The sequence below is a fragment of the Heterodontus francisci genome, chromosome 3, assembly GCF_036365525.1.
Source record: "Heterodontus francisci isolate sHetFra1 chromosome 3, sHetFra1.hap1, whole genome shotgun sequence".
NCBI lineage: Eukaryota > Metazoa > Chordata > Chondrichthyes > Heterodontiformes > Heterodontidae > Heterodontus > Heterodontus francisci.
In genome coordinates, this window is record NC_090373.1 from 126,900,510 (window position 1) to 126,926,781 (window position 26,272).

The 26,272-nt window shown below is 42.7% G+C and overlaps 1 protein-coding gene across 1 annotated transcript in view; it reads left to right on the forward strand.

Annotated features, from left to right (window-relative positions):
• LOC137367139 (PC3-like endoprotease variant B) overlaps positions 1–26,272 on the forward strand; it is a 650,040-nt gene that overhangs the window by 329,780 nt on the left and 293,988 nt on the right. The window contains exon 8 of the mRNA XM_068028579.1: positions 22,568–22,681. Within this exon, the coding sequence (XP_067884680.1) occupies positions 22,568–22,681 (114 nt within the window). The remainder of the gene's footprint in view (positions 1–22,567; positions 22,682–26,272) is intronic.

A 26,272-nucleotide genomic window follows, 5' to 3' on the forward strand; every position in this document is an offset into this window, starting at 1 on the left:
CTCTATGGCAGCGAGGCCTGGACAACGTATGTCAGCCAAGAGCGACGTCTCAATTCATTCCATCTTCGCTGCCTCCGGAGAATTCTTGGCATCAGGTGGCAGGACCGTATCTCCAACACAGAAATCCTCGAGGCGGCCAGCATCCCCAGCTTATACACACGACTGAGTCAGCGGCGCTTAAGATGGCTTGGCCATGTGAGCCACATGGAAGATGGCAGGATCCCCAAAGACACATTGTACAGCGAACTCGCCACTGGTATCAGACCCACCGGCCGTCCATGTCTCCGCTTTAAAGACGTCTGCAAACGCGACATGAAGTCCTGTGACATTGATCACAAGTCGTGGGAGTCAGTTGCCAACGATCGCCAGAGCTGGTGGGCAGCCATAAAGGCGGGGCTAAAGTGTGGCGAGTCGAAGAGACTTAGCAGTTGTCAGGAAAAAAGACAGAAGCGCAAGGGGAGAGCCAACGGTGTAACAGCCCCAACAAACAAATTTTTCTGCAGCACCTGTGGAAGAGCCTGTCACTCTAGTATTGGCCTTTATAGCCACTCCAGGCGCTGCTCCACACACCACTGACCACCTCCAGGTGCTTACCCATTGTCTCTCGAGATTAGGAGGCCAAAGAAGAAAAATGTGCACAAAGCAAACTCCCACAAACAACAATATGATAATGAACAGATAATTTGTTTTTGTGATGTCGGTTGAGGGATGAATATTGACCAGGACACCAGGGAATTCTCCCCTGCTTTTCTTCGAAATAGTGTCATGGGATCTTTTACGACCACCTGAGAGGGCAGACGGGGCCTCAGTTTAATGTCTCATCCAAAAGGCAGCACCTCCAACAGTGCAGCACTCCCTCAGTATGGGACTGGAGTGTCAGCAAATGTTGTATCTCCTTTTAGTAGCATGAGTAACCAGCATTACAGCTTCCTTTTTTAATTCATTTCATGGATGTGCGTATCGCTGGCAAGGCCAGCATTTGTTGCCCATTCCTAATTGCCCTTGAGAAGGAGCTGAGCTGCTTTCTTGAACAGCTGCAGTCCATCTGGAGTGGGTACATCCACAGTGCTGTTAGGGAGGGCATTCCAGGATTTTGATCCAGTGACAGTTGTTATGACCGAGGTTGGAGGAATGCACTGTCTTTCTCTAGTTCCATTACTCCACTGGTCACAACATATATTTAAATGTTTTACCCAGTTACTGATACAGCCAATTATATACTTTATCTATATTAGTTTCAGAATAAATATCCACCTACCAGGTTTCTTTAATAAACAACAAAATTGTTTATTTATTATAAAACAAGACGGATTCAATAACAATGCAAAGCTTATAAAGACAATTTGAAATATGAAAGTATAAATATCTCTTCTCTCTTTGGCCTCCTTATCTCGAGAGACAATGGGTAAGCGCCTGGAGGTGGTCAGTGGTGTGTGGAGCAGCGCCTGGAGTGGCTATAAAGGCCAATTCTAGAGTGACAGACTCTTCCACAGGTGCTGCAGATAAATTTGTTTGTCGGGGCTGTATGAAAGTATAAATATCTACCCTTCTAAAATAACCTAATGCACGCATATACACACACACACACAGATACTGGTTAAAGAAAAAATAAAGAAAAATGAAAAAACTGGCTCTGCAGAGATCAGCATTTTTAAAAAGCACTTTGGCCAAGTTATTGTCAACTCTTGAAGAAAAAGGATAAGATATGGAATGTTCCAGGTGACTTTTGGTCTGGCATCCAGGTACACGTAGAAGGCTGTCACTGAGATCTTTCTAGAGCAGTTCTGTTCAGGAGGACGTTGAGGAGTAGTCTTGCAGGATTTTCAGGAGAATTACTGCATGAGTGGTTTCAACTATCACACTGGATTTTCAGACGATTTTCAAAACAGGTGGTAAAGGATGAGTTGGGTGACTTCTCTCTTAGCAGGATACACATCAGCTCAGCATTCTAACAGTCCACACCACACTAAATTGGAAAGCTATAAACTCCTGATAACCATAAACCTCGACAAGTGACTTCTCTATAAACACCTTCAATAGCCAGCAAGTCTCCTTATATTTATTTAGCCCTTTATTGTCTATTCCAGTAAGTGTTTTTTAAAAAAAAATCCACAGTGTCCTTCCAGTAACCTTAAAAAAAAACAAATCCAGGCATCTCCTCAATCTTTCAAATGAACCAATTATAACAATCTTTGAAACACAAGTCCTCAAAAAATTATTAATAGTGGAAGCACCTTCATGACACCTCAACCCTTGGAGGAATGAAATGTCATTTTAAATGCATTTCATTATAAAGTGTGGGCAAAAAAACAATATATCTAAAAAAAATTTAAACACATTTACACACTCATTCACTCTTTACCTGTAACTAATACAGTTATGTCCTGTACCATCTTTGTACTCAGATAACTCAAAGCAAAGTTAAATTCTAGACAAAGCATCAGCAATAACATTGTTTTTTTCCCCCACAATGTTGATAATCTTTAAGTGATAGGGCAGCAATAGTAAACTCCATCAGATTAGTCTGGCAATCTGGTTTTTGAATTTTTACGCAAAGCCTAGGGGGTTATGATCAGAAAATATCAGGGTCTCCCTGTAGCTGTGGCAGATATATACTTCAAAATGTTTAAGAGCTATTAGTAAGCCTAGGGCTTCTTTTTCCACGGTAGAGTATCTCTTTTGGTGTTGATTTAGCCTTTTGGAAAAGTATCCCACTGGCTTTTCTATGCCTGATTCATCATCTTGTAACAGGACTGCACCTACCCCCAGGTCACTAGTATCAATTGCTACCTTGAAGGGATTAGTGAAATTTAGGGCAGCCAACACTGGTTCATACATCAAAATTGCTTTCAGCCTCTCAAAAGATGCTTGGCATTCCCCTGACCACACTACTTTGGCTTTCTTTTGTAGTAAATCCATCAGTGGAGCAGCTATAAGCTGAAATCTGGTACAAACCACACATCCACAAAAACCTCATGATATCTCATGATGTCTTAGGGGCATGGAATTCTACCAATGCTTGTATTTTTACTGTTCTTGGCAACACTTGTCCTTGCCCTACAATATGCCCTAGGTAGGTTACACGCGCTTTTGCAAATTCACTTTTTGCAAGGTGTATCACCAAATCAGCCAACTGTAATTTTTCAAAGAGAGCTTCTAGTTGTTCCAAGTGTCACTGTATACCACCACATCATCAAGGTAAACCACACAGTTAGGAACACTGGCTCCCACTTGGTCCATTAGTCTCTGGAAAGTTACTGGGGGATTTTTAGCCCAAATGGTATCACTCTACATTGGAAAAGACCATCTGGTGTGACAAAGGCTGATATTTCTTTAGCTTGGGGTGTTAAAGGAACCCGTCAGTATCCCTTTAACAAATTTATTTTGGTAACAAACGTGGCACTGCCAACTCTGTCAATACAGTCTTCCAAGAGAGGAATTGGGTAGGAGTCTTCCTTTGTTACTGCATTAACCTTTCTATAGTCTCTGCAAAATCTAGTTGAACCATCAGGTTTAGGCAATAACAGGACTGGGGAACACCAGCTGCTTTGACTGGGTTCAATTAGGTGGTTTTCCAACATGTATTGGATTTCTGCTTTCACCTGGGCGTATTTCTCTCGACCTAAGTGATAAGGATGCTGTTTTATAGGAGAGGATTCTCCTACATCCACATGATGGACTGAAATTTATGTTGCCACTGCTGTAAACAACGGTGGCGGGCACGTGCGGGCCAAGATTCGTGGAGCTGCCACGATATTAAACATGGCGGCTCATTTAAATGGCCGGGACAGACCGCCCCCCCGCACCCCCCCCCCCATGACGTGGAGTGGGTGGGCATTCCATCCCCGGCAACTGCGTCAGGCGCCACTGCGTGGGAACTGGTGCCATTTTTAAAGGACTTCAAGCCTTCCACTTCATTTAAATATTGAAAGATATAGTTTACTAAAATGGAATCAACAAAATTAATGTTTCTAGTCCCTCTCCCACCCCCCAGTAAGCACAGAATTCATCCCTTGCCCCCCCAAAAATACTTACCTTGTGCACTTGACCTTCTCCCCACCACCACTACCCCCCCACAGTTCACAAACTTTAATCTTTACCCTTTGCCACCATCCCCTACACCAATTGGATGGGGTTGGCCCCACTCCCACCCATCTCGCACTGAGATACTTACCTATTCCACCCTCCCCACCAGTGTCCCGCCTTGGATCCCGGCTGGGTATCTGAAGGCGCAGGAGTTCCGGACACCATCACCGGAACAGATGACGGCAGTGGGTAAGTCATTGTCATTTATTTCAGTAAATTTGCCTATATAAATTTTGGGCCCGTCATTGAGTGGCAGAGTGGCCGCCATGTGGCCTCGCCGCCACCGGCATCGAAGCCCATGGTGGGCCTCTCCTGGAGGCATTTTCCAGACCCCCCCCTCCCCTGCCATGATCCCCGACGTCAAGGGGGTTGTAAAATCCAGCCCCATGTATGGCTAAGATTGTACAACCTGGCTTGTCCCTACAGACTTCTTTAAATGCCATGAGTAGCCTTATTAGGTCTTCTCATTGTTCTGCATCTAAATATGAAAGTATAGTGTCTAATCTCCATAACAATTCAGTGTTAGCTAACCAGATAGTAAGAGGTTCAATTTAGGAATTGTCTAGGCCTTCTCTGCCTCATTCTCACTATCCCTTTCGTCCTTCACTGTCCTTACTACCTGACAAACCTGTGCTTGCTTATCATCCTCCCAGCAATGATATTGTTTCAACATATTGACGTGACACAGCCGATTCTTTTTCCAGCAATCTGGGGAGTCAATCAAATAATTTACCTTACCAATCCTTCTGACGACTCTATATGGACCACTGAACTGTGCTTTCAGTGGTTCAACCTGTAAAGGAAGTAATACCAATACATCATCCCCTGGTTGAAATGTTTGGGCCTTGGCATGTTTGTCTGCCAATTTCTTCATGCTTGTTTGGGAAGTTTTAAGGTGTTCCTGAGCCACTTTGCAGTCTCTTGTGAGCCACTCCTGCAACACGGATACATAATCTAACACGGAAGATTTGTCCCTCTGTTCTAAAAATCTTTCTTTAATTAGTTTTCGAGGACCTTTTACCTTGTCCCAATCATGGGGATATTCATGACAGTATGCCCTGATCATCGTTTTGAGGGTCTGTTGGTACTGTTCTAAAGCCCATTTTCACATTCCCTGCACTCTCAGCAGTTTTTTTACTTGCCCTTACATAGAATTATAGAAAGTTTAAGGCACAGAAAGAGGCCACTTGGCCCATCATGTCTGTGCCGGCCGAAAAACGATCCACCTAGTCTAATCCCATCTTCCAGCATTTGGTCCGTAGCCCTGCAGATTATGGCACTTGAGGTGCATATCCAGACTCCTTTTGAATGAGTTGAGGGTCTCTGCCTCAACTACCCTTTCAGGCAGTGAGTTCCAGATCATCACCACCCTCTGGGTGAAAAAGATTTTCCTCATCTCCCCTCTAATTTTTCTACTAATCGCTTTAAATCTCGTCACTGACCACTCTGCTAAGGTGAATAGATCCTTCACCTCCACTCTATCCAGGCTGCTCAAAATTTTGTACATTTCAATCAGATCTCCCCTCAGCCTTCTCTGTTCCATGGAGAACAACCCCAGCCTATCCAATCTTTCCTCATAGCTGCATTTTTTCCAGTCCTGGGTCCAGCTGCAGCTTGATCTGTCGTACTCTCAGTCAGGGCCCCTTTCTTTGCATTGGCCCTGTGAACCTCAATAAGTCCCATGGGTTTCCCCGTAACTTCTAGCATTCCATATGAAGGTGTCCGACCTTGTGGCAACGGTAACACTTAGTCCTCCAGACTTCACTCCCACCCTCAGCACTTTCCTTTATTGCCTGAGGAGGAGATCCAGGTATATTCCCAGCTGTCCCTTATCATCCCTGGCTACTTGCCTTCCTTTCACCCTCCCACCTTCTATCCTTCTCGGGTTTGTGGGGCTGATGGAAAATGTGTTTGGACTTGTAGACAAGCTCATAATCATCAGCCATCTCAGCTTCCTGTCTGGCTGTTAAAACCTTCTGGTTCTCTACATAGGTTCTAACTAATGGAGGGAGTAAATTTTTAAATTCCTCCAGAAGAACTATTTCCCTAAGGTTCTACGTGGCCTCTACCTTTAGCGCCTGCATTCAATGATCAAAGTTAATTTGCTTTACCCTCTCAAATTCTATATAAGTCTGCCCTGGCTGTTTCTGGAGGTTCCGAAATTTCTGCCTGTAAGCATCAGGGACCAACCCATAAGCAGCAAGGACAGCCTTTTCTGCAGTCTCATAATCTGCAGAAGCCTCCACAGAAAGCATAGCATAAACTTCATGAGCTCTGCCTATCAATCTGCTTTGCATGAGCAGTGTCCAGTTTTCTTTTGGACACCTCACCTATTTAGCTAGCTTTTCAAAAGAAAGGAAAAAATGCATCTACGCCCCTTTCCTCAAACTTCTGGAGGGCTTGTACAAATTTAAACAGCTCCCAACTGGGTCCTGGGTCTGAGTTAGATTCTTCCTCATCAGAATTTTCCCTGAAGTCAAGGTCACCTTTTTTTTTTAGTTCCAGCCTTTTAAGCTGGTATTCCCTTTCTCTCTCCTTTTTCATCTCTTTCTCTTGCCCTTTTTTCTTCTCTTTCTCTTTATCTTGCCCTTTCTCCTGCCACTCTGCTTGATCCCTTTGAAATGCCCTTTCTTTTTCCTTTTCTTCTCTTTCTTTTTCCCTTTCTCTCTCCTGTTGCTCTGCTTGCTCCCTTCGAAATGCCCTTTTTCCACTCTCTGAAATTCTAGCTCTAATGTCTTCCTCTCCAACTGAATCGGTGCCAGTGTTACCTTGTTGTCTTCCGATTCTACTCATCCCTTTGGCCCTTTCACTTCAATCTTCAGCTGTCTCATCACTGGTCCCTGAATTTCAGGTCTCCTGATTTTTGATCTAATATCTATCCTCAAGTGATCCACCACACTTAACAGCTCGCCAGCGGAATCATAATTTATTCCAGACTGCTGCACAAACGCACTTGCATCAGAAGTAGCCATTCCAGAAGTGTAATGATGCACAAGAAACCTGGCATTTTGCTTTTCCCCTTTTTAATTATTATTACCCCACTTACAATTGCAATTCATCGGATTTGGGTTATCCTGAACCAACCCCCAATTATATGTTATGTTCAAGGCTGGAGGAATGCACTGTCTTAATTTAGTTTCACTGGTCACAATATATGTTTAAATGTTTTACCCAGTTACCGATTCAACCAATGATATTCTTTGTATTATTTTCAGAATAAATATCCACCAACCAGGTTTCTTTAATAAACAACAAAATTGTTTATTTATTATCAAACAAGACATATTCAATAAATATGCAAAGCTTATTAACACACAATTTGAAATATGAAAGGTTAATTTAGAAGGGTAGATATTTATACTAACGCGCGCACACACACTGGTTAAAGAAAAAAATAAAGAAAAATGAAAAAACTTGCTCTGCAGAGATCAACTTTAAAAAAAACTTTGGCCAAATTATTGTCAAATCTTGAAGAAAAAGGATAACATATGGAATGTTCCAGATGGCTTTTGGTCTGGCATCCAGGTACACGTAGACAACTGTCACTGGGATCTTTCTGGAGCAGTTCTGTTCAGGAGACATCGAGGAGTAGTCTTGCAGGCTTTTCGGGAGAATTGCTGCACGAGTGGTTTCAGTTATCACACTGGATTTTCAACTCCAATAGCCAGCAAGGCTCCTTCTGTTTATTTAGCTCTTCATTGTCTCTTCTCGTAAGTGTTTTTTTAAGATCCAAAGTGTCCTTCCAGTAATCTTTTAAAAAGAAATAAAATCCAGGCGTCTCCTCAGTCTTTTAAATGAACCAAATTTCACAATCTTTGAAACACGAGTCCTCAAATAAATATTCGTAATGGAAGCACGTTCATGACACAGTGAAGGAATGGCGATATAGTTCCAAGTCAGAATGGTGTGGGGCTTGAAAGGGAGGTTGGCGGTGGTGGTGTTCCAACACATCTGCTGCCCTTGTCCTTCTAGGTGGAAGAAGTCGTGGTTTTGGAAGGTGCTGTGGAAAGAGGCGTGGCGAGTTGCTGCAGTGCATCTAGTAGATGGTACACACTGCTGTCACTGTGTGTCGGTGGTGGAGGGAGTGAATGTTGAAGGTGGTGAATGGGGTGCCGATCAAGCAGGCTGCTGTCCTGGATGGTGTCAAGCTTCTTGAGTGTTGTTGAGCCACATTCATCCAGGCAAGTGGAGAGTCTTCCATCACACTGTGAGACTTAAATGTGGGATTGCCTTTCAAGAACCCGTAATATGCAGCTGATTGTGGTAGGAGTGTTGAGAACATTAGAACTTATATTACACATCTCATGAGCGGATCTGGCTGGGTCTCAGGTTTATGATGTGATTGGATTGATTTGTTATTTTACATGTGGGGAGAAGGCGCCACTGAAAATTATTCTTCTTCAAGCAAAGAACATTTCAACAAATGCTGTTAAATATTTTGCTTCGAGCAATTTTAGCACAGTAAGGATATATTAGTTTGAGCTTGACATCAGTTATATACGGAGTATTCTGTTCACACACTATTGACTGGCATTCCATCGCCATTTTCTCATTGAACTCTGCCATCTAAAAATGAAACTTGCATGTGTATATAAAGGCTTTCACAACCTCAGGACTTCCCAAAGCACTAAACAGCTAGTTAAGTACTTTTTAACTGTAGTCACTGTTGCAATGTAGGAAAACACTGCAGCCAACTTGCACACAGCAAGGTCCCACAACAGCAATGAGATAAATGAGCAGATAATTTGTGTGAAGTTTACTGGAACTGCCTTATAATGTTGTCATTATCAACCAATGACAAATTATTTCTTTTTTAAATGGTTCAATCTTATCTACAATGGAAAATATATTGGTTTGTGCACAATGACTCACCTTATATGAAAGCTCCTTCAATTTAGTAAATGTGGTACAGTTTTCTTATACAAATAACTGGATCAAAGAACATTTGTTTAAATATCGTGAGCCACGCATAATATTTAAGTTCAAAATCCTGAACCAAGCATAAAATGTCTCTCAATTATCTGTTTTCTAATGCTCAGCATGCTAAATATAGTTGCTGTGCTGCCAAATTTCACCTAGAGACAGAACGCATTTCAAAAGTCTAATCCCTTCAGTGTAAAATTTAGGTTTTTGTTAAGTGCCTTGTTGTTTTTGTTTAGACTGTACTCTTGAATGAATGATTAAATGGAACATAGGATAAAAGCTGTTAATAGCTCTTTTTATCCATATTTTATCTGAATCCTGTTCAAAGCCTCATTCAAGTCCAAATCTCTTGCAAATTCTGTATGCATTATTAGAACTCTGTTGTGTGCATTATTTCAGTGCAGTACAGCTTTTCTTAGTGTCACAACTGACTTTAATGGCAGTTGGTGACATCAAACAATTCAGTGAGAATCTGTCAATCACCTAAGACCATTTCTGTAATTTTAAAGTAATCTTCATAGGCATGTCCTCAGGAGCACTGTGATATGCCACTTTTCTGTGAGGTTATTTACAAGCAGTATGTAATATTCCATTGCTGCTCTCCTTTCTTCTGCATTCATCTTTCACAAGAAGAAAATTAAGTTTAAGGAAGCATAAGCATCGCAGTAATAAAATACTCAAAACTGAAAACATTATTGAAACATCTTTCAAAAATTGTAACCCAAGACAATTCCTTCAGTAGCAGCATTGCGACTCCCTCCATAATCCTCAGTATCACACATCCTCGCCTGTTACAGCACAGAACTGTAGTATTTCTCCTGACTGTGAACATAAAATAGCTCCTCACTTTCTCTACATTTTCTTTGTTTGAACAAATGTTGCCAGAATAAAATACATTCCTTTTGTATTTATTTATTGTAAAGGTAGAAAATCACCTTGTTTCGGCTGTTATACCATATTTAAATAGTTCCCAAATCTGACCAGAGGGAACAGACTTGTAACTTGTGTCAGTTTTGTGCGACACAGTAGGGTCCATGTGCTGCTTAAATATACTATTACTCCACAACTTGTCTGGTATTCTGTACAAATAATTTTCAACATAATATTATTACAACTCTAATATTCTTGGCTTACATCAAATCAACCTCTACAACTCAATGCAGGTGACTGCCCCTTTTGTTCATCTAACAAAGCCCAGAGTGTGGGAGAAACACAAGTCTTTTTTCATTTTGTTCACCCAGTAGTGTTGAGACAGAGCTATCTCAATCATTGAAGAGGGAATAAAGAAAGTCCATGCAAACTCGCTCTGCATACACAGTCAAGCTTCCTTCACTTGCACCTAATAGCTGAGAGACAACTGTCAGTCTTCTCTCCCTGACTGCCATTTATAACTGGCAGGTTCACGACCGCTACTTGTGAACTGAAGCTGAATCCTCAGGCAATGTTGCTATTTTTATACTGTGTTTTCCATCCCAAGCATAAAAGTCATACAAGGTGTTATTATAATGAATAAATCATAAGTATTTAAAAAGAACAAAGCCATGCAGACTTTTTAAGGCCTATAAATTTTAGAAATCATTACAATAGTAAGCATTAAGCATTAAAGATGAACTTTTAGGGCCTGATACATAATGGGAGAGCTATTCTTTATTGTCAGGGCAAATATTAACATCTTACCACCAGAGATCTGTGACCCGCACTGGATCACTGAGCATTGGCTGATTTGGCTATTGTGAGAAATTATTGCAGCAGAACTGGAAGTAATGTCAGTTAAAGAGAGGTGACAATAAGACAATCAGGGGTAGAAACAGCACTGAGCCTGAAACAAGAAGCTCACAGATTGATGGGAATTAGTCCTCATCTGAATAATTGGGGTGACCGCCAGTGCTGGTCCCACCTCTCCAAGCAGCTCACCTGATGGGAAATATCAGTTTTGGGTTCCTTGCCTTGTTGGCTGCAACCTTCAGGTGAGTCCTGAGGCAGGGAGGTGGGGTTGGAGCAGGCTGGGTGTGATCATGACTCCTATGGAGTCCAGGGGAGAAGACTAGTTTCTTAAAAAAAAAGTAATTAAAACACCATTAAAACAGCTGTTGGGGTCACTAAAGAACACTGAGTTGGGTAAGGCCTGTCCTGTTCATCAGTGACAGATTTGTCAAAGGGGCTCTTTACCTTGCGTTAGGCCCCAAAATGCGTATTCAAAGGGCCTAATGCAGGTTTTAAACATCTGCTCCGGACACCTAGAAACTGGGCCCGATGAGTTTGAAGTGAAAGTGCTTAGGCAGATTGGGAGCAGGTCGTTCTACTGCTAATTTGGTATGCTTTACACCCATCTTGCATCATGAAAATGGGTGCAATGCACAACAACCTCTAGCCTTTATATCTTAGTTACATTTTAGAAATTTCCAGACAGCCCATTTGCGAACCAAGCTGTCCAATCCAAACTCAAATATATGATTTCCCTGACCACCATATAACCAGGTTTCACAGCTTTACTGTCAGTCTTTTCCAGTCAAATGTCAATTCAATAAAGGGATAAAAATATTAATTCAACTGTTAACCTGGACAACCCTAACATAGAATCACATCAATAATATTAAACAGCAGCCTGCACATCCAAATCAATACTGGATGGGATTGAGGAGTTAAAGCACTTTGTGCATGTTTCACAAAAAATTTCCAAATGAAACACAGACAAGGTTGAATTGGGAGTGGTTCCTTTATTGGCTTTAAGGAAGTAAATTTATCCACAAAGGACATGATCCTAATCCAATCATGAAACATCCATCGCCTTAAGGAGCCCCGCATCACTCCACATGATATCAAAAAACGACTAAACACACTGAATACAGCAAAGATCTTGGATCCGAACAGCATCCTGGCTGTGTTATTGAAGACTTGTGCTTCAAAACTTGCTGCGTCCCTAGTCAGGCTGTTCCAATTCAGCTACAACACTGGCAACTACCCAACAAAGTGGAAATTTATCCAGGTAGGCCCTGTCGACAAAAAGCAGAACAAATTCAATCTGGCCAATTATTGTCCCATCATTCTACTCTCACTCATCAACAAAGTGATGGAAGGTGTCATTGATAGTGCTACCAAGCAGCACTTACTCAGCAATAACCTACTCACTGATGCTTAGTTTGGGTTCTGCCAGGGCCACTTGGCTCCAGACCACATTACAGCCTTGCTCTAAACATGGACAAAAGAGCTGAATTCCAGAGGTGAGGTGAAAGTAACTGCTCTTGACATTGAGGCAGCATTTGACTGAGTGTAGCATCAAGGAGCCCTAGCAAAATTGAATCAGTGGGAATCAGTAGGAAAGCTTTCCTTGGCTGGAATCATGTTTAGCACTAAGGAAGATGGCTGTGATTTTCGGGGGCCAATCATCTCAACCCCAGGATATCGCTACAGAAGTTTGTCCAGATGCCCAACCAACTTCAGCTGCTTTATCAATGACCACCACAATGTAAAACATTTGCTGATGATTGCAGCGTTCAGTTCTATTTACAACTCTTCTGGTAATCAAGCAGTCAAGGCCTGCTGCAGCAAGACCTAGATAACATTCAGACTTGGGCTGATAAGTGGCATGTAAACTCATGCCACACAAGTGATAGGCAATGACCATCACTGACAAGAGAGAATCTAACCACCTCCCTTGACATTCAATGATATTACCATCACTGAACCTCCACCATCAACATCCTGGGGGTTACCATTGTCCAGAAACTTAACTGGACCAGCCATAGAAATTTTTTGGTGAAGGCTGAAGTCCCGGCGCCAGGACTGAAAGTGAGGGTTGACCCCACTCCGGCAAGCAGTGGAATCCTGGGGCAGCATTTGTTGGTGGTGGCCAAGCCACTGGCCAGTTGAGGAGGGCAACTCGCTTCCTAGAGAATCACTGCTAGCGATGGCCACTGCTGAGGCTGCAGCTCCAGGATGAGGGTGCCTCAATGGCACGGAGCCCTTGAAGAGGAGGTAGGTTTCTGTGGGCAAGCTGGGGCCAGAGAAGCAGGCCCTGGTGATCAGAGGGGGTGGGTGGAGGGGTTGTGGTGCCCCAGCAGCACCATTGCCACGGAGGTGGCTGTTGTCACAGGGGTCCCCTCCATGGGTCATGGGATGCCCATCAAGGAGGGTCCCCCCAGGGAAACCTGGTGGGAGGTCATCAGAGTTTACCTGGCGGTCTCTCCACGCAGCAGCAGGCCCTCTCAATGTGAACAAAATGCCTGTGGGAGTGGGAAGTGGCTCTAATTTGGGCCCTGACGTGGCTCAATCGGTTGCCCAGCCACTGAGGTGCTTGCTGCTGACAATATGCCATGGCGGCAGGAAGATGCTGGGCTCCCCTCCGACACCTTCTTCCACCATATTGCCTGCCCTCTTGTTTCCCAGCCTGACCTCAATGGGTCAGGAAAATGCAGCCTACTGTGACGACAAGAGCAGGTCAGAGACTGGATATTCTGTAGTGAGTAACTCATCTCCTGACTCCCCAGAGCCTATCCACCATTTACCAGGCACAAGTCAGGTGTGTGATGGAATACCGTCCACTTGCCTGGATGAGTGCAGCTGCAACATCATTCAGGAAGCTCAACATCATCCAGAACAAAGCAGCCCACTTGAATGGCACCTCATTCATTACCTTAAGCATTTACTCCCTCCATCACTGTGCAGTGTGGCAGCAGTGTGTACCATCAACGAGATCCACTGCAGAAACTCACCAAGGCTCCTTCGACAGCACCTTGTAAACCTTTGGCCTCAAATGCCTAGAAGAACAAAGATGGCAGATGCATGGGAACACCATCACCTGCAAGTTCCCCTTCAAGTCACACACCATCCTGGCTTGGAGCTATATCACCCTTCCTTCACTGCAGTGGTTCAAGAAGGCGGCTCACCACCACCTTCTCAAGGGCAATTAGGGATGGGTAATGAATGCTGGCCTTGCCCACAATCCTTGAACAAATAAAATAAAAACCCAAGTGCATGACGGTTACAGGATCGGTAAACCTGGAAGGGGAAGATGTGGCGAGCAACATTAGAAGTACCTATAAAATAATTTTAAAAACTGCAGCGACTGAAATATCAACACAACACCAGGATTTGCCTGGTTGTGAATAACAAAGACGGCACATGAGGTCTCGCACTAAAGATTCCAGCTTACCCATCCACGGAGTGAATATAGAATTCTTTCATCATATGAGCAGCTTTCGGACACTTGTAGTTCTCTTTGACTTGAGAAAGATCCTCAATGTAACTCTGTCATGAGTTAGCTTCTATTTCTAATTAGTTACCACAGCTGATGAACAATATGCGGAACATTCTACCTCTTTGTTACATCATGCAGAAGAGAAATGATTCATTGTTGCTGAATAGTTCAGTCGGTGATCTGATCTCTCATCAACAATGTATGGCCTATCTTGGTTTACTGGATGTAACATCGTGGCTTTGTCAACAAAGATGAGCCTTTCCTCATCTCCACCACCATCCACCTCCCCCCCCCCCACCCCACCCCACTCAACCCCAACCCAACATCCCCCAACCTCCCCCAACCTCACTCCTTCATCTCTACTACAAGTAAACAGAGCACTGCAATTGAAAGACAGGAACATAGAAGCTGAACTAAGTAATCTTGTGTTGTCAGTGCCCATTTCATAGCACCACCTCAGGCAAGAATTGAACATGAAAAATAAAAAATACTGTAACATTACAAGAAAAAATGTAAATCTCGACATTTTCTTATGTTCTGCTTACTCACCTTATGCTGCTTGAAATGTAGCAATTTCTCCAGAGTACCATACATGGTCTGGTAAACTTGTAGGAGCATTTGTTGGTACAGGATATCCTCAGGGATAGATGACTATAAATCATTCAGCAGGTAAAGAGGAATGGCATTAATAATGATTGACAATTTGGGGGTGTCCACCCTTAACTCTAAGTATTGTTGCTGTTATGAGATGCAATGATGTCTTCTAATTTGGCACTTGTTACTCTGGGGGAAAAAAAAGTTGCTTAAAAAGGCTTAAGACCTTTGCATCTTTGTCATATAATCATAGAATGATACTACACAGAAAGAGGCCACTCAGCCTATCAGCGTTGTGCCAGCTCTTTGGAAGAGCTATTCAATTAGGTTGCAAAGAGATATGGACAAGTTAAGTGAATGGGCAACAAGGTGGCAGATGGACTATAATGTGGGGAAGTGTGAAATTATTCACTTTGGGTCATAAGAATGGAAAAGCAGAATATTTTTGAAAGGTGTTAAATGTTTAAATGTTGATGTTCTGAGAGACTTAGATGTGCTTGTACAAGGCACACAGAAAGTTAGCATGCAGGTACAGCAAGCAATTAGGAAGGCAATGGCAAGTTGGCCTTTAATGCAAGGGGATTGGAGTACAGGAATAAAGAAGTCTTGCTACAACTGTACAGAGCTTTGGTGAGACTACATCTGAAATACTGAGCGCACTTGTGAATCTTTGTAATTCTTTACCTGAGAGGGTTGTGGATGCTCCATTGTTGAATACATTTAAGGCTGGGATAGACAGATTTTTGTGTCTCAAGGAATCTGTGGATCTGGGGAGCAGGCAGGAAAGTGGAGTTGAAGCCTAAGATCAGCCATGATCATATTGAAGGGCAGAGCAGGCTCAATGGCCATATGCTTTACTCCTGCTCCTATTTCTTGTGTTCTTGTGTTCCCACTCCCCTCCTCTTTCCCCATAGCCCTGCAATTTTTTTCTGTTTCAAGTACTATTCCAATTCCTTTTTGAAAGTTATTATTCTATCTGCTTCAACCACGCTTTCAAGCAGTGAAGTCCAGATCACAACAACTAGCTGTGTTAAAAATATATTTCCTCATCTCCTGTTACATTTTGTATGAGTCCCTCACCACCCCCTTCCCTTGCAGTTTTATCTTCCCTGTAACCCCTGTGCAGTTGGAATGAAGTGGATCTACAAGCTAATGAACTGTTAAATGGTGGATTAGAATATGTGTAAAATCCCGCCATTAATTAACAAGAAGCTCTCCTAGTGTGCGTCTGAATGTGCTGGCTGTGCAGGAAAAGAGGCTGTTACTGATGAAGAATAATGGGTGGGTGACATTGCCAGTTGAAGAGAATGGTGGATCTTTGATGTTGAAAGTGAAATGACAGAAAAATGGTCAGTGAACAGGGATATAATTAAAAATGAGGGGGTAAAATATGTTGCACACATTATTTAGGGTTTAACTAGCATTGAGAGGAAATCACTGAAAATAAACCCTCTTGGTGACTCTATGGCCTTGATCTGAACTCCCGATGGGTAGGAGAGGGTCGGGGAGGATAACTAAATATCAGAATCGAGGAGCTCAGCCCCAATGGAGTAATATTTACGGCGGAAATTCAGGCCCTGGATGAAGTTCCAGCTAAAAGCAGGTGGGGGCCTACTTAACATGCAAAAGCCACGACCTGAAAATGTCATTGGCATCACAACTTTTTTTTAACCTCAACACTGGGAGTCCTGGGTTGGCTCAAGCCTGGCAGTAGCAAAACAGAAGTAGCTGACTGGCCAGAATAGGCCCAGGTATATTTTAGAACTTTGCCTAGCTTAAAGCTCCTTATAGCTCAGGAGGAGCAGGAGTGCTCCCCCACCAGACATCTCCAGCCCTTCCATATTGCTGCCAGCAGCACTGCTCCCCCCTCCCCCTCCTCCTCCCCTGATCACAGCCTCAGCTTTCCTCCTCCCCCTCCTGATTGTGACCTGAGGCTTTACCCCACCTACTGACTGCCGGGGCCGTTCACTCAGGTCCCCAGCCAGCCGGTTTAGTTTAGTTTAGAGATACAGCACTGAAACAGGCCCTTCGGCCCACCGAGTCTGTGCCGACCATCAACCACCCATTTATACTAATCCTACACTAAACCCATATCCCCACCACATCCCCACCTGTCCCTATACTTCCCTACCACCTACCTATACTAGGGGCAATTTATAATGGCCAATTAACTTATCAACCTGCAAGTCTTTGGCATGTGGGAGGTAACCGGAGCACCCGGAGGAAACCCATGCAGACACAGGGAGAACTTGCAAACTCCACACAGGCAGTACCCAGAATTGAACCCGGGTCGCTGGAGCTGTGAGGCTGCGGTGCTAACCATTGCGCCACTGTGCCGCGGTTGTGGCCTGTTGCCACTAAAGCAACCTGGTCAGTGGTCGAGCAGGAGTCTGCATGAATTATTTGAATAAGCTTCTCCCACATCCTTCCTGCCTCGCCATTAATGGGGCCTGAGTCTGTGTAGCTCCAAGTTCATTAGTTAGTTCAGATTTCATCAGGTTGCAAGACTTGCTGCTTGAAAGTTACTTGCCCAGTAGAGCAGTAATTGTAGACCTATTGATATATTCAAAGAAGCTGTCGAAGAAAAATAATGATAATACAGCAAGGAGAGATATAGGCTTCTTCCCAGTACAAGAGGAAAATGGAAATTCGCTATGCACTTAAATTTGGACATAGATTAAATGATGGGATGAATGTGATAGACTGAATGGCTTTCTCTTTCTACCTTTGCATGATTGTGTGGTTTGACAAAACAAAACTTCTTAGTATGTCACCATTAAATCATCATTTAATGCTTCTTGGATGAAAATAAGCAATGAGTAATTTCCTGGTTTAAAGATCATTTGTGTGATATTGAATACAGTCTTCTCGCTGCCTGTGTAGACTTCTCGCTGACTGTATAGGCTTCTCGCTGACTGTGCAGGCTTCTCGCCGACTGTGCAGACTTCTCGCCGACTGTGCAGAGTTCTTGCTGACTGTGCAGACTTCTCGCTGACTGTATAGGCTTCTCGCTGACTGTGTAGACTTCTCGCTGACTGTGTAGACTTCTCGCTGACTGTATAGGCTTCTCGCCGACTGTGCAGACTTCTCGCTGACTGTGCAGACTTCTCGCTGACTGTACAGATGTTTTACTGATTGATGTGAATTACGTTGTGTAACAGGCTAAGGGAGGTTCACCTGCATTTCCACAAGGCAAGCGTTTTTTTAACTTCTCAGACAGGGATTTTTCATCCAAGTGCAACATTACTTCTATCAGCCAAACCAAGAGATACCAAAAAGCATCACAGTGTGGCTGGTGGAATCAAGCCTCAGGAAAATCAGAGATATTAGTTTGAGGAACTGACATCCTAACTGGATATTGAAAGTTCCATAATGTAATTCACAGAGAGCTTTCCAAAAAACCTTTGATAAAGTTCCACACAATCTTATGGCAATAGGTCTGCTAAATAAAACGTGGAGGTGGATAAGGAATCAGCTAAAAACAGAGAATCGGTGGTGACTAGTTAAGGATGTGATGTGCTGGAAGATATACTCAGTGCTGGGACCCACTGTTGCTAATCTAAAAAAACGTTCAGAAACATGATGCAAACTTGAGAAAGTTAGTGTAAGTTAATCAAATTCACAGGTGATACTAAACTTTGGAGGAGACTGTCATGTTTGCTGGAGAAGTTAAGAAATTACAGACAGCTCTAGATGAAATTTGCAAATGGGTAAAACAGGCAAAGGAAATCCAATACAAAAAAAATTGCAAGGTATTTTTTAATTAATTAATTAATTACTTTGAATCAGGTAGAGGAGGGGCTCTGAGGGACCTGGACTGATAGCAAACTCGACCAATTTCTCCATCATACTGTTGTACAGTTTAATTCACATCTGTCAGTGAGAAGTCTGTATTCAGTACCACATGTAAGTTCTTTAAACCAGGAAATTATTTGCTGCTTATTTTCAAACAAGCAGCAAATGGTGATTTAATGATGACATACCTCTAATTTCTGTTTTATTATTAAGTCCCACAGTCATATAATGCATAAGAACATAGAAAGAGAAATGGCCAAGACTGTACCAAGCTTTTGTGGATGTCGTTATGAAGCTGCATAGTGCTCTGGTCAGGCTGTTTCTTGAGTAACCTGTTTTGTTCTGATTGTCAAAAGCTAAGGGAAAAAGCCCTAGAAGACATGCAGAGAAGGGCAACAAAGTTGATCCCTTGGGCTGATTTTAGCCCTGCCATCTAGTTAAAACAGATGTTGGGCACTTCATGTTACGTTCCTGACACATTTGTGCCCACAGTAGAAACAGTTAACATGGCTACACCTGACCTCGGGGCTTTTAATATGGACACTGAGTACCTCACATGGGAGCTCCCTCATTTCCTAAGTAATGCTAATGTTCTTACTTTTGGTAAGCAAAAAAAGTTGAACAAGAAGGGTCTTAAAAAATCAAATTAAGTCTCTTGCATTAAAACAGAAATGAACATGGTTTCACATTTGGTTTAGAATTTAAATAACAGTGCCCTCTTTTCTTCCAATTACAAAGCCCTGGTAAAATCCTGTGGATCAAATTATAAGGCTAATGCTTTAGAAGTTACATTTTCTGCAATGCCACATTTCTCTTTTTGTTTTCAGTAAGAAGGTAGAATTTGAATTAGATCAGGTATCACTGTCAATTGCCAAATTTATAATTTCATCACAATCATTTCAGACTACAGTGTCACTAGCTCCCAGCCATTCTTGCCTCATTCCCACATGCAAGACAATGCCTTATTTTGTCAGCAGCACACTTCTGCTGACAGCATCACCAAACCCCTCCTGATTGGGGGTGGTTGACAGTAATTAACTGTGTTGCAACATTACAATTATTTACTGGAAAATGAAGTGCTGAATGTCTGCACCCTTCACTGTCACTTTCGGGTGTTCTTTGAGACATGCAGATCAAACAATTTATGAAGAAAGAAGTAAAAATAATATATTTATTTCTAAAGAAAAAGATCTGTTTAAAATGTAATGAATTGTAAGTTGATGGTTTGCATACTTCTGGCAGGCTCTTTATAAAATATCCATCCAATATGAGCAGTGTGTAAAGTATGTCTTCAGGTGTGGACCTAATTGTTACTATTATTTGACTTGATAATCACATGTCCCAGAAACCTTTTCCAACAAGTTGTGGAGGCAAGCAGATTAACTGCCTAAAATATAAAAGCATAAAATGCTGGAAGCGTAAAGCAGATAAATCAATATCTGAAAGAGTAAGACAGGTTAATGTTTCACGTGGAACACTTCATGACTTATAATCGTTTCTATCTAATTTGCCTTTCTCTTTCAAACTGACCTAACTGCACGTTTCCAGCAATTATTGTTTTAAAGGTTTCTACTATTCATGTGTTATTTTCTCTCATAAATTGACCATTGTAAGGAGGGGATTTCAGATGACATGATGGTTAGCTTGCAATAGGAGTATAGCTTTTCTAAGTTGTCTTTCTTCTATTTTACTTATGGTTGGACATAAGCAGCAGGAGCTTCCACCCAGTTGCACTGCTTTTTTCAGCACAGTTTGTACAAAATCATCCAAACCAATGCAAAAGATTGAGGAATTCCAAGTGCAAATTGAGTTTCCACAATCTTTTCTGCCAGTTTAAAAAAAACATGCTGGAAGTTGTGCCCCCACCCCCAAAACTGGCCACAACCCCAGATCAAATGAATCACTGTTGTGAGTTTCCACTAATTGTGCTAATTTGCAAGTGTTTGAGTGGGCTCTTAAAATTAAGCTGGATTTTTAGGCACAAGAGAACCAATAGGTATGGTTTTAAAAAAAAATCAATTTAATTAGTAAATTGTTCTGTATAGTATTTTTTCAAGTCATGCTTAGTTATTTAGAATCATATTACTCACAGATGGTAGACATTCTTATTAATAATGCTTATTTTTGTAATGATCCCATTTTCGGCTGTATTAATAAAGCTGCACAAGGTTACGTCACAAATATATCAAGGAATATTTTGAACTTTAAAAAAAAAAATTACATTCTGAATCAGCTGCCTGATTGTGCTGGTTCATAGGAAATTTTACATATGGCAATATGCAAATGAGTTTCAGCAGAAACTTGAGCAATAAAACCTTCTTCGAACCAGCACAATTTTGAGTGCAGTTAGCACCTAGATCGCCATTGGCACCCAAAATGGAAGCTTTTGGCCAGGGCGTTGTCATACTGTTCTGAGAACAAATGTCGGAGCAAACTGTTGATGAGAATGAGTTTATGTTTTCTTTGTTTTCCCAATTGTTTCCATTTATTTCCATGAAATGATTGAAAACAAAATGGTGGAGAACTCAGACATTGGAACACTTCTTCACACTTCCCTGCCTTTCAAAGGCCACACTGGAGCTTTGGTAAAGTGAATTGCAAGCAGCACAGTAGAGCTATCACTGGTGATTTCTGCTGTTGTTTGCTGAATTTTGTGACAGCATTGATGAAGGGGTTGAAATATTTTGATCTTTATTTAACTGGTTTGTTCTCAATTTTTGGTACTGAGTTATATTATTATATTTTTGCATTTTTGCAAAATTCCCTGCGACAATCCGTCATGAGTTTGATCACAATCATTAAGTCTGAGAACATGTTTATAATGCATCTGCACTATTATATGGGGAAATCACATGTTCCTGTAAGGGGAATGTGTGGGAAATTTAATATGTTGACTTGCATCTTCTATCAGAGGTACAGCATGTGTAATGGCTTAATGATTGGCATCACCATATACAGAAAGATGATAATTTGAGATGTAAAACACAATGCAATATCATTGCACTTTAATTTCAATTTCTGCATTTTCCATTTCAGTGAAGGTAGCCATATTGAAACAGATGCTGATAAAATTAGCAACACAGGCACCCAGACACAATAATCATATAGCTTTATCAGAGATGCCATTCAACTGATTGTCCCCACAGGGGGATTGAGCCAAGGCTGTTCCTCATGGTGGGCATGCCATCTGTATTTTTAATCGTGGTGTCTGTTTTCATTGCAAAATGTGTTCATTGTTTCTCAATCTTTTGTTTTGGTTTAAAATACATTTTCACACATCTGGTGATAAGACTAAATTCTTAATGGCCTTAGGAGCATTAGAGTTGAGTTATAACTACATAAGGGCAAGCCAGGGTACTGATCTCTCACATGCGTAACTATATTTGATGTTAGTTAGCATTGCTCACTCTGCATCAATCCTGATAAGTGCACATACACTACATCACCTGAAACACTGTGGGATGACTCAGCGTCCTTGCAGCGTCACTGTATCACAGCAATATTCGTACTTGAAAACACCCTAAACCAGTATTAGTCGTTGATATTAATCAGCACTCTCAATGCACCTCTTCAAGACATTGCTTATTGGGCTTTCAGCTCACTCCTTCTTTAATATGACATTCTATCATTGGTGATGTGGAGAACTTCCTGGATCCTGTTACGAATACCAATCTTTTGCTGGAACCTTTAGAATTGACATATGGTGGGAGATATCAATGAGGAGTAGGTTTTTACGCAGAGTAACTCATCCAAGCCACTTCTCCCGAGTATGCGTTGGCTCCCTTATTTTAAAGAGACATGTTTTCTGCTATATTAGCTAAAACAGACAAGAGTCAAAGTTAATGCTTTACAATGGCTGTTTTTCAGAGGCTACTATTAGCAGCAGCATTTTTTTTGGTGGTAAAGTTACCAAAAATATTCTTCAGAATTGTAAGGTGGATCCCATTGTCTTTGTTTCCCTTTGTTTTGCAGCCCACAACTAAGCTGGAGAGATATACAACACCTGATTGCAAAAACTGCAAAGATACCCAACCCTTTCCAACCAGGCTGGCACATCAATGGTGGAAATTACCACGTCCACCACAGGTATCACTACATGGTTATTTATTTTACATGAAAATGAAGACATATGTTACTTTATTGACCATCTTAATTTTATCAACAAAATGCTACCCTGCTTGGCATTTTACCATAATTTTATTCAGAGGAAGACCCAGTCGTATATAAATGCTTTGAATATTTGTCCTAATCAAATGATCCTATTCTTGGATATGTGACAATCTGAAGAAACTCTTATGGAAGCGCTGCCCTTTATTTCTACCTCCGGAGTGGTCTGCACAGCACCCCAACTACAGTTATTTAAAGGGCCAGCCATCCAACTTGCAGGAAATGTGACTTTGACTAATTTCTGCTATTGCAAAGTTTGTAGACGTACTGTAGAATGTTTTTGGAGGTGCTGTGATGAGTTGCTGGATTTGGTAGGGAGTGTTGGTGTATCCTCTCAGAGAGTGTAGAGAATTTGGTAATATGTGCACACAAAGGCTGCAACAGGTATGGGGCCTAGAACATCACAGGGAGATGAAGCAGAGGCTGGGGAGAGAGATCAAGGAGGAAGAGGAGGATGCAGGCAGAAGACATCTAGGTCACTTTCACTTCAGACGGGCTGCCCAGGAGTGCCTACTTAGACTCCAATTCCCTTTGGACAACATTCTTTCAGCACTATTGCCCCACTATTCCCCACCTTCTCATCCATCTATGACATCGCATAACATCATTCTCTTGGCCAAAATCTAGCAATAAAAGCCACCAACAAAAATCTGGCCGTAACGTCCAGTTATACCACGAAAGTGCCCTTACCTGTCCCAGCACTCCTACACAGTGCTACTCAAGTGACTTCAGCATGGCTGGTGGAAACTGCTGACTTTCAGTGGGGGAGACTACAGATGGCCTTGCAGGATGCCCTCTAGTGAGAGCCCCAGCTTTGGACTGCACCACCTTGGCATGGGCGGCAACAGTCTGGGCTGGCTGGCTGACAGGCAACAACAAAGGCATTGATGGAGTGGTAGTGGTGGGAGCACGAATACTATCATCCTGAGAGGACAGCAGGTTTGTCCTCCATGGAGCCAGTCCCAAGCCATGACAGCAGCAGTCTGAGCCTGCATGGCAGCAGGCACGAATCTCATGACTGCAATCTGAGCTTCGACTGCAGCACTCAGACACTGGATGGCTTCTGCCTATGCTGTAATGGAAGCTGAGGCACCGGTCACCAGACACTGCATCATGGGTGGGTTCTCAAGTTCTGTCATGTGGCTGGCTATCACTTGCACAACACTCACATTGGAGCCAGACTCCTCCTTGCACCTAGATAGTGACAAGAGACTATGTGGCAGGCATGTCAATGCACTCAGCATCTCGGTGTGCATTGCCATTGGCTTTGTCCCATTGAGGTCCACATTTGAGGGCCCAGCAGCAGAACTCGCCTGTGACCTTCAGTGACCTGACAAGAAATATCCTTTTCCCCTGGCCAGTCTGAAGTCTACTGTTACCTAATGACTCACCACATGCACCCCAATTCTATATAAGCCTCTAAGATACTCACTGCCAATATCTGAGCTGGTAGCTGTGAGTATCAGATCAAGTGGCGATGCTTCTTCATCTGTGCTATGGTGTTGCTCTCTCTCTTCCTCGAGGCTGCTGTGGCTGGGCAGGTGGCAGTTCTTGGGTGTCTGAAAGCAGGAAATCAGAATGGGAAGGTTGAGGTGAGTGAACGGGGGATGAAGACGATAGTCACACCATCAGCAGCTTGCTCATCATGCCAGATCTCAGGATGAGGGTGAACTGGGAGGTGAGAAGGAGCATATGGCAGGAGCATACCGTCATCCTCAATGCTCTCAGCAATCCTGGATGCCACAGGCTGTGTCACAGCCAGCCCCTTGATTATAGAATCATACAGCACAGAAGGAGGCCATTCACCCCATCTTGCCTCTTTGAAAGAGTTGTCCAATTCATCCCACTCCCCCACTCTTTTCCTATAAATTCCCATAAATTTTTGCCCTGGTCAACAATCCACACATTAGTGTCAATTGTTTCTCCCTATCTGCTCTTTCTACACCTCTAATACTTTTGGACGCTGCTTTTAAGTCTTTCCACAAACTTCTCTGCTCTGAAAAAAATTTCAGCTTCTCTGGTATTTCAATATGAAGATAACCATTTTCTCTGTAGGGGTCAGAAGATGCAGGTGGTTCTGCTCTGTTCTCAACAGTTATGGGCCAGCTGGTTCTGCAAGAGAGACATAAGAATGTCAGTGAGTACGTTGCACTGTGTTTGGGTGATGTGTCTGCCACTGCTGAGTCGTTGGAGGTATGTGGAAACAGCGGGAAGTGAATGTGCAACTGCCATCATTGGCAGGTGTATGAGGGTGCGTTGGAGCATTTGAATGTTAGGCCTGAGTCCCGAGTACCAGGGACTGCTGTTGGGTGATTGGGGATGTCGTGCAATCAACAACATGAAAGGTTGGTGGTGCAATGGATAGGAAATGCCATGTGAAGATGCATTCACTGTCCTTGGCCACCCATGTGAGGTTATTGAATTTCTTGTAGCACTGCCAGGTTCTCAGGGCCAAATGCCTCACATCGACCTCCATGGTCACCTGCTCCCATTCCTTTTGGTGAGTGTTCCATGAGGGCCTCCTGGACTCCTATGGTAACAAAACCTCTCTCCTCCTGTTGACCTTCAAAAGGCCTCCAACACCAGTTCCGATGAAGGGTCACTGACCCGAAGCGTTAACTCTGCTTCTCTTTTCACAGATGCTGCCAGACCTGCTGAGTGGTTCCAGCATTTCTTGTTTTTATGCCTCCACCACCATATCTGTGAACTTAGGAGCCCTCGCCCTTCTCTTGTGCTCCATTTGTGCAGCTTCTACTTGTAGTTAGTGTCAGTACAGGCAGTCCGCAGCAGCTCCCTTCCAAGGAGCGGAACTCCTCTTTATGAGGGGCAGGCTACCTTTAAGAGATGCAGAGTAGCTGCACCATGTGCTACCAGTGCACCCTGCTGGGCCGCCTGCTGAGTGCTCAGCCAGCCAACCAGCAACTGGAATCCCACTTGACCCAGTGGCTGCTATTTAAGTGAGGAGGCAGCAGCATGTTTGTTGCCTGCCTCAACAGAAGCTGACCTGGACCTAGACTGCTCACACCTCACAATCCCGATGCCTGTAAAAGGGCATCGTGGAATTTTTAGTCCTAAGACTTGTCACAAGTGTTCAGCAAAGGGTCATGAACCTATCTCTGCACACATTTTTTTTTACAGTAAATACTTGACAGGGTCTGTTGAGTACAGTAACTTTTCCTTTTTTCTTTATTGGTTGTGAAAATATATCCCACAACGCAAAAGAAATCATGCTCAATAGAATATAGAAACTTGCAAATTCGACAAAAATGTAAGTGTGCCATCAAGACATACACACGTGTCACAATTGTAGCAAATATGATGCCACATCTAATCCATTAAAGCTTACATGTTGGAGGCTCTGTACCAAAATATTGTCAGTTGCAAATGAATATTTACTGAATTGCACCCTCCACCCCACCACCCCAGTAAAAATAACAATATTACAATGGAAGTAGCGTAATGTTCTAATATTTCTTTTCAAGTAATTGATTAGTTCTCACATTGTTGAGA